This window comes from Lipotes vexillifer, unplaced genomic scaffold (genome assembly GCF_000442215.2).
Source record: "Lipotes vexillifer unplaced genomic scaffold, Lipotes_vexillifer_v1.1 scaffold12, whole genome shotgun sequence".
Classification (NCBI taxonomy): Eukaryota; Metazoa; Chordata; class Mammalia; order Artiodactyla; family Lipotidae; genus Lipotes; species Lipotes vexillifer.
Window position 1 is genome coordinate 3,089,746 of NW_006796716.1, and position 8,898 is coordinate 3,098,643.

Here is an 8,898-nt window from a genome sequence, read left to right on the forward strand (position 1 = left end):
GGGGGGGGGGGGGGAGTGGGGTGTGGCTGGAGGGTGTGGGGTGCCCCCCCCTAGAAACGAGGGGTCTTCCTCAGTAGGTCTAGAACCCGTAGTATCTGGGAGTGCACGGGAAACACCATGGGGCCCAGGGGCTGTCCTGGGGCTTCCTGCTGTGCATTTGGGAAGGGAGGGGCTGGCCTGAAGAGTGGACCGTATTACATCAGGAGGCTGGGACCGGTGCAGAATGGGGTGGCTGTGTAGTAGCTGCTCTTGTACCCTCGGCTTTACCTGAGCCATTGCCTTTAATCCTCACAACCACCCAGCAAGGTCGTTCTCACCATTCCATTTTACAGATGTGGAAACCGAGGCTCAGAGACGTGAAATGCTGGCTCCAAGTGGTGGAGCAAGGTCTTGAGTCTAGGGCTTCTAACAAGCACTGACACCTAGGACCTTCCCTGGCCCCTGGCCAGATTTGAGGAGGTTTCCGAAGCCCCCATCCCACCCTCCTCAATAGGTGCTAGAGCTGAGCAGTCCGATCCCATCACTGGCTCCCTTGCATGAGCCTTAGGCAGCTCACTGTCCCCAAAGCCTCAGTTTCCCTGCTGTAAACTGGAGGTGGGAATCCCTCTCAGATAAGAGCAGTGGAAAGTACGAAGCTTGAGGGGCCTGGCTGCCTAGAGGAGGGGGCGGGGACGGGGGAGCCCGGAGGCAGCATATGGTCCAAAGTCTGGCAGCCTCCCCACCCCCAGGCTCCTCAGAGAGCTCCCTGATGCAGAGAGGTGGTGGACTGGGGAGTGGGGTGCAGGAGGACAGGGCAAGGGCATCTCCCTCACGCGCACAGTGGCCCCTGTGAGTTTCCCAGCACCTTCAGCTCCATGAGCAGTTCCAGTTCAAGGCCCCCTGGGCCTGAGGAGGCCAGGCTCAGCAGTTGCCATGGCAATGGGTGAGGGAGGGTGCTGGGCGGGCTGTCTCAAGGTGGGTTTCACTGCGTGGGGGGGAGTTGGGGCGGGAGCTGGGAATGTGGTCTCTCAGGTGGGAAGGCAGATGAGCTCTGAGAAGGGTCTTGGCCTCCAGGCCCAGCCTCTAAGCGCCGCCCATGTGGGCACTGGTATCTAGGTCAGCTTGGCCTCCTCTGGCTGGTGGTGCTTGGGAGGAGCAGCCCCTCCATCTGTTGCCTCCCTCCCCATCCCTGCAGCGCTTGCCCTAGTGCCTGACTCTAGGCTTTCAGCAGCCTAGGGCGGTGAAACTGTGGACTCTGCCTACCTGGGAGCCATGGTGCCCGGTTCCCTGCCCAGCCCTGCCTCTGCACAGCTGAGGGACGCCACCAGGTGCCTCCATGCCCAGGGGAGGGGCCACCAAGTTCTGAGGGTTCTGCCTCCAGAATCTCTTTCCTTGCCCTGCCCTCCTGCCTCCTCACCTCCCCCTACCTCCTTTCCTCTGCCTTCCACATAGAGGCTGGTGTGCGCAGCTCTGTCAACCATCTCTTAAATCCAGCTGTGAACCTCCGCCACCTCAGCCCCTCACATTTGGGCTACTGGCCTTCACAGCCCTGCTTCTGCACATGTGTGAGTCTTCTGCCTTCAAGGACTCCCCTTCAGGGTTCACCGGAAAACTCCTATTCACCCTTTAGAACCTCTTCCAAACTTCTACTCCTCTTCAGGACTTTCCCTGGTGCCCTTGGGCAGGGTTCCTTGCCCCTGCTCCATGCCTTCCGGCACTTCGGGTCAGCTGGAGTTTGGACGAAGCCCTTGGTAGCAATTGCTTCTTCATGGGCTGCCTGCACCACGTGACTCTAAGGGCAGGAACCATGACTCATTCGTCTTGGCATGCCAGGTCCCTTAAGGGATGCCTGGTCCACAGTAGGGGAGATTCAGATGTGTCCAGGACCGTCCCGTTTAATCCTCTTATTAACCCTATAACGTAGATATGCTCCATTCGTAGATCGGGAAACCGCAGCTCAGGATGGGAAGTCCTTTTTCAAGGCCACACAGCGAGTAGGGGGAGAAGTCAGGATTCAAACCCAGTCTGCTGCTGACAGGCCAACCTAGCTGGACCCAGGTTGCAAGCTTGCTGGGGGGGGCTCAGTGGGGACCGAGCCTCGCAAATGCCATGCAGAGCGTTTGGCTCAGGCATGGCGGGGGTTTGGAGATCACAGGAGACCCTCCCCAAGCGCTGGAGGCAGCGGGGGTGGTGAGCCTGCCCCACTGGACCTCATCAGCCCCAGCTTGTCTCCCGAGCAGCATCCCTTCCAGCTGGGACTTGGATGCTTCTGAGGACGGGGATTTCACTTTCATCCATGGTGACCCATTTTGACTGAGGCAGTTCTGAGGAAGGGCATCATCACACAGTGACCACTTGCCTCCCGGCCACTTCCACTCATGGGTTTTTAGTCCCCTTAAGGGCACAGAGCACAGCTGTGCACCCTATCACCAACAGCTTCCAGAGCCGACCTGTTTCTGTCATGCTTCCTCCCATCCTTGGGTGCCTGGGTCAGCCACACAGGAGCTGAGTCTCATGGTGACCAGTGACCCACTGGCTCCCACGCCCAGTGGCCCTGGGGACAGGCCCGGGACTAATTTGGGGTTTACCCTGATCCTCCCCATTCCACAGCCTGGAAACTGCCAAGGCCCTAAATATAGAGGCCCCACAAGGAGCCAGGCTGGGCCAGCCACAGTTGGGCTCAGGTCCTTAAATCTGGCCTCAGCCCACTCTTGACACTGCCCCCTTCCACCTCTCTCATCCAGCCACCCAGCTCATGGCTGCCCTGCACACTAGGTCTGTTCCTGCCCGCAGGCCTTTGCCCACCCCAGTGACCCCGCCTGCAACAGGAGCCCCAGACCTCACTGTTCAGTAGAGATTCATTCGTTGAGCGGAGCAGTGGGTAGTGCCCAGTCTTAGGAGACATTTCCCATCAGTGTCAGGAGAACCTTTGGAGATGTTTGTCTCCAGTAGCTTCCTCTGCCGGAAGATCCCCTTTTGAGAAGGGAAGCTGGGCTTGGAATTCCCCGACCTCCAACATGCAAAGACACTTCCTTTTTATGGACGCCAGGCCTGAAGGGCACTTCTGAAGACAGGCCCCTCCGCTTCTTGCCCAGTAGTGGCCCTGGGCCAGGCCGGTGCTACCCTCAACCCCAGGAATCAACTCCCCACCAACAGAGACAGGAGGAACCAAGCGGTCCTGGGTTGCCTGGCCCATTCGTTCTTTTCCAGATGGCTGGGAGCTTGAGGCCGATGGTTTTATTCGTTCATTCATTCATTCATCCAACCAACACTCAAGGGACCCTGTCAACACAGAAGTGGTCCCCACTCTCAGGTAGCTCATAGATAGTAGGGGAGGCAGCTGATGACAGTACATCACTAGCAGTGCTGGGATGGAGGGAAACGTGCCAGGGAGGGTGCTGGCGGTGGGATGGCAGGGGAGCCCTTACTCCGGGCCTCTGGGACAGGAGAGGGCTCTTAGTGAAGGGGACTGAGGAGAGGTCTTGGGAGGAGTGGGAAGGCAGTCCAGGCGGGAGGCACAGGAGGAAGCAAGTCTGAGCGGAGAGAGTGAGGGGCTGACTTGGCTGAGGGTAGGCTTTTGTGACTTGTTTCTGTCTTCCCTGGCTGGGGTGGGGCGGGGGTGGGGGGCTGTGGGAGCCGGCAGGAAGGAGACGCACCCTTTCCCGAGCTGGAGAAGCAGCGGGCAGGGGAGCCTTGGTGCACGACCCTGCCTTTGTCTCCCCAGCCCCCTCCCAGACCGAGGGTGGAGGTATACTTTCCTGCCTGAGGAATCTTTGGGTCCCAGCCCAGGACCTGGTGCCTCAGCCTTGACTGTCTTTTTCCTGGGGTCACTGGGAGCCCCCGGAGGAGGAAGGAGGGGTGCCCACGGCTGGCAGCCCCATCAGTCAGCCCCTCCCCTCCTGTCTCCTGCAGCACGGGCAGCAGCGATCCCTACTGCATCGTGAAGGTGGACCACGAGCCCATCATAAGGTACCGCCCTCGCCCCGCCCCCACCTGAGGGTGAGTGAGATTGGCTGCCCCCCCACCCCCGGCCCGTTTGAACTCACATATCTGGCGTGTGTGTGCGTGCGTGTGCGTGTGTGTGTGCGTGTGTGTGTGTGTGTGTGTGTGTGAAATTTGCGTGGAGATTTGCGTGGCGAGGGCTTGGAGCATCTGATTCCCTGGAGCCCATCAGGCCCTAACAGCCTGCTAGGAGGTAAGAAAGACCCACTAGTCTTGTGAATTACTGACCTTAACGCCCACGGAGGGATTATCTACTGTGGGCTGGGTGCTCAGCCAAGGGCCTCTCACCGACTCTGTCGCTCTTTACAACCCGCAGAAGGGACAGATGATGATGATGACTAGTTACAACAGCTGTCACTTAGGAAATGTGGTCTCTGCCAGGCCCTGTGAGAAAGCTTTTCCAGCCCCTTTAATACTTCCAGTGAGCTCCGTACAATAGGGTCACATCCTGTTTACAGAAGAACTAACTTGCCCAGAAGGGCCACTTCCCCTGGGCATCCCTTTCTCCATGGGCTCCATGGTTCTGGCAGGGTCTTTGCTGTTTGGTCCCCTCTCTCACCCAGGCCTTTGCCTCAAAGTTCATGGCCAAAGCCGCTCAGCTCTTCTGCCCATCTGGCCGTCCACTGCTGATTGATAGCCAAGGCTGCCAGACTCACAGTTCTCACTGCAAACGCCTTTTTCCAGATTCTCTCCTGAGCATGGACACCATGAGGGGGTAGACATGCATGCTCTGATTGTCTCAATGACAGACAGAGAAACCAAGGCCCCAGAGTTCAAGTGACCTGTCCAAGAACTGGTTGGGATGAAGGTGATCCCCTGAGCCTTCATCTGGGTCCTTGGGGAGTTTCAGCTTCCCCACATCCACATACCCTGCTGAGCCCTATGTGTTGAAGGTTCTGTCCTGGGGGGTTCGGCCAGAACTGGGCGAGGCTTTGCCCATACAGGACCTCTGTGGGTCAGGACCCAGACCTTGGCTCTCAGGGCCCCCAGGAGGACTCTCTGTCTCCAGAGTCAACTTGGCCATTCCCCTGCCTCTACAGTGACTCTGTCCAGCATCAGCAGTCAGGGGGAGGCTTTGGTCCTGGCTCTGCCACTGTCCTGCTGTGTGACCTGAGGCCAGCTACTGCCAACTCTGGTCTCAGTTTCCCCCAATGGAAAATGGCCTGATAGACGCAGCCTGTGCCCCACCCAGGGCAGAGAGGAAGGTCAGGAGGGAATGATTGGTGATGGACGGTGGGTCCGGGACAGGGAGAATCATCACCTAGCAGAGCAGTTTTTCCCGGGAATGGAGGCAGATGTGGGGAAAGGTGGGCTCAAGCCACACAGCCCCGCCTTGTCCCAGCCTGGGGCCTGCGGGTGGCCCAGGCAAGTGCTGAGGGTCCTCTCTTGCAGGACAGCCACTGTGTGGAAGACCCTGTGCCCCTTCTGGGGCGAGGAGTATCAGGTGCACCTGCTGCCCACCTTCCACTCGGTGGCTTTCTACGTCATGGACGAGGATGCCCTCAGGTGGGTGGAACCCCAGTCCTCAGCTGGGGCCGAGACCCCAACACTTGTCCCTCTCTGGCCCATTTCACTGCTGGGACTGCTGGTTACGGCATCCTCTTTACAGCCTGGAGGGAGGGGGAGCCCGGGGGGATCTGGAAGGTGCAGGGTTTGGTTGTGCGGTGTCTGTGTATGTGTGTGTGGATTCGTTGTGCTCCCACCACATCACACGTGTGCACATGCACTGGGCTGTGTGTGCGCGGGGATGCAAGCTAGGAAACAGGCCCCCGGAGAGAAGGGCTTGGCATGTTTATGGGCATGCGTGTCAGTCCACATGCGGAAACATATCCCATGCCCATGAGAGGGCCTACAGAAGGGTCATGGGTCCGGCTCTGTGGGCTCTGGTAAGTGACTGGAGTGTCAGTCTCCCTGCTCCCGCCAGGGGCCCCGACCTGCGTGGGAGGGGGTCCTGGGCTCCGCACCGAGCCCCGCCCAGCTCTGGCTCCCTCTCCACCCTCCAGCCGGGACGACGTCATCGGGAAGGTCTGCCTTACCAGGGACACCCTGGCTACTCACCCTAAGGGTAAGATCCCGGGAGGGAGCCCACTCTGTTTCTCCTCCCCTGGCCTCCCTCCCCTGGCCCCCCACTTGTCTGCCCAGTCCCCGGCCCATCCTCCACTCTGAGACCCTTCTTCTGGGCTCCTTCAGGCCCCCATGCTCAGGAAAAGCCATTTCTACCCTCCCCAGAAGGGCCTGTGGCCCTCTCCAACTCCTGCACCCCGGCCTTTGTGCCCCATTCTGCCCCCACCCTCAGTTGGGACCACATCCCCCCAGGGCAAAGAGGGGCTGCTAGTGGTGGGATCTGAGGCCTCTGCAGGCAGAGGAAGGGGCTCTTTATGCCGCATGGCCGAGGTGTGGGAACCCCTCCTCCCAATCTGGCTGGCTCTGTACCCCACGGGGTCCCCTCAGCCTGGGTCCTAGTGTCCTAAGTCTGAGGGGTCGGCCTGGAGCGGGGCCAGGCTGGTGAGCGCCTTGGAGGATTCTGGGGATGCTGACATCGTTTGGAGGGGTCAGCCCTGCCCTAGCCGTGTGACCTGGTGCTGCCTCCTCTGGACTGAGTCCCCATCTGCCAATGAAGGTTCAGACCAGGAGCTCTGAGATGCTTCAGACTCTGCTGGCCAGAGCCCCTGTGACTCTCAAGGGGCCTTCTTGGCACACACCTGCTCCTGTCTGTGAGACTGGGGCAGGCCTGGGGGCAGGGGCGTCTGCTGACTCACGGAGCCTCTTGGCCCCTGCCAGGCCTGAGGCCTGTCCTGCCTGTGGCCCCAGCCAGCCCCTTGGGGGCCAGTGGCCCTAATGATGCCATTGTCTTGTCGCACCCCCATCTGGGCTTAGGCCTTCCTCCCAGCACCCCTGGGCGAGAGCCACTCTCCCCCTGTTTTGAGATGAGGAAACTGAGTCAGAGAGGCCAGTCCCAGGTTGGGGCAGGGTCAGGGCCACCAAATGCAGCGTGGCCCAAGAGTGAGGACTTGGACTTCGACCCAGGCTCTTTTAACCACTGTTGTTCAGCTTCTGAACCTCAGTTTCCCCATCTGTCACTGGGGACAGCAGCCCCTGCCTCGTGGGAGCTTGAGAGGCTTCCGAGGGACCTGTGCAGGGGCCCGTGGTGCCTGGAGGGGCTGAGAGAGAAGGGCCAGGGCCCTGGCTGAGCCGCGGCCCCTCAGGTTTCAGTGGATGGGCCCATCTGACGGAGGTCGACCCTGATGAGGAGGTGCAGGGCGAGATCCACCTGCGGCTGGAAGTGGTGTCAGGGACCCGGGCCTGCCGGCTGCGCTGCTCTGTGCTGGAGGCCAGGTGAGCCCTGGGAGACCAGGCAGTGGGCCCCACAAAACTAGAGAAACCCGGGCTTCCCTGGTGGCGCAGTGGTTGAGAGTCCGCCTGCCGATGCAGGGGACACGGGTTCGTGCCCCGGTCCAGGAAGATCCCACATGCCACGGAGCGGCTGGGCCCGTGAGCCATGGCCGCCTGCACGTCCGGAGCCTGTGCTCCGCAACGGGAGAGGCCACAACAGTGAGAGGCCCGCATACCGAAAAAAAAGAAAAACAAACAAACAAACAAAACAACTAGAGAAACCCACTGTGGATGCTGGGCCTCCTCTCCCCCGAGTCCACCTCCTGACCCCGTGCCTCCTCCCTGGACAGCGGGCTCTTGGGCACATGGGGGTGGCTTCTCTGATCTGAAGATGTTTCCCAGGTGACCCCGCTCAGGAAGCTGTGTCTCTTAGGGGAAGGGATGATGTTCTAATGCCGGAAATTCAGGCATCCTAGAGCAGTGGGGGTGATGGGTGACGGGGGACCCTGAACCCTGATCATATAGCCCCAGCGCCAGGACTGGGCTTCCCCTGGCTTTAACTTCAATATGACCTTGGCCCGACTTGTGAGGTGGGCGGGGGTCCTCAGTGGGGTGTGGGAGTGGAAGGAGTTGCTGAAAACCTCCAGATGGGTGGGGCGGGGTTCTCTCCAGGAGCGACAGCGACTTGGATGGGAAGATGGGCCTGTCACCTGTGACAGGGAACCCCCCCCACCCCTAGCAGGGTATTTTTAGCTGCAGGCCCCACTCCCACCTGGGCCTGAGTGTGAGTCACACACACTCCACGAGAAGCACCTTCCTGTCTGGCTCCAACTCACCTCCACCGGCTGCTTGCCTGGCTCTGGGGTGGGAGCAGGCGGTGGCCCCCAGCCTCCGCCTGCGTCCCTTGGAGGCACACACCAGCAGGCCGGCACTGTGGAGGAGCCGCGGGGTGGCTGGCCACTCTGGGAGGAAGACCTCCTTCCTGAACATGAGGCCTGTGGCTCCCCCAGCTTTATTTTCTATCCTAGGGCCGGTATGTGGAAGAGGCATGGCCAGCTGGAAAAGGCTTGGCCTTGGGCAGAATCACAGTCACGTCCCTCACGCTCTGTCATCCTCGCGGGCCATCCACGCCTCTACTCACCCACTTCCTCCTTCCTCAGCCTTACCCGGGCCGGGCTCTCTGTAACCCGCATGCTCACACACTCATGCACACTCGCACACATGTGCACACACGCTGCCCAGACTGTCGGGGACACGACGGCTGGGCCAGCCCGGCCGGCTCTTAGCAAGTGCCTGGGTGGGAGTGGGGGGCAGTGGTCGGTCAGCCCTCTGTCTGGCGTGTGAGGGTACTTGTCCCCCAGGCTCCTTGGTTCCAACCCCCATAAGGAGCTGCCTTTGTGGCAGAAACAGAACATTTCCTCCTCATCTTTCTGGGCAGATTCTCAAGGCCAAACTCTGGAATTTTATTAGACAGTTCTGAGGAGGAAAGAAAAGCAGTCACAAGAGGCATAAAATGGAAAAGACAGAGGGCTTCCCTGGTGGCGCAGTGGTTGAGAGTCCGCCTGCCGATGCAGGGGACACGGG

At 60.3% G+C, this 8,898-nt stretch overlaps 1 protein-coding gene across 2 annotated transcripts in view; it reads left to right on the plus strand.

Moving 5' to 3' along the window:
* RASA4B (RAS p21 protein activator 4B) overlaps window positions 1-8,898 on the plus strand; it is a 23,295-nt gene that overhangs the window by 960 nt on the left and 13,437 nt on the right. For both annotated transcript variants that reach the window (XM_007468811.1, XM_007468810.1), the window contains exons 2-5: window positions 3,892-3,948; window positions 5,374-5,487; window positions 5,985-6,046; window positions 7,188-7,317. In XM_007468811.1, coding sequence (XP_007468873.1) covers window positions 3,892-3,948; window positions 5,374-5,487; window positions 5,985-6,046; window positions 7,188-7,317 — 363 coding nt within the window. The remainder of the gene's footprint in view (window positions 1-3,891; window positions 3,949-5,373; window positions 5,488-5,984; window positions 6,047-7,187; window positions 7,318-8,898) is intronic.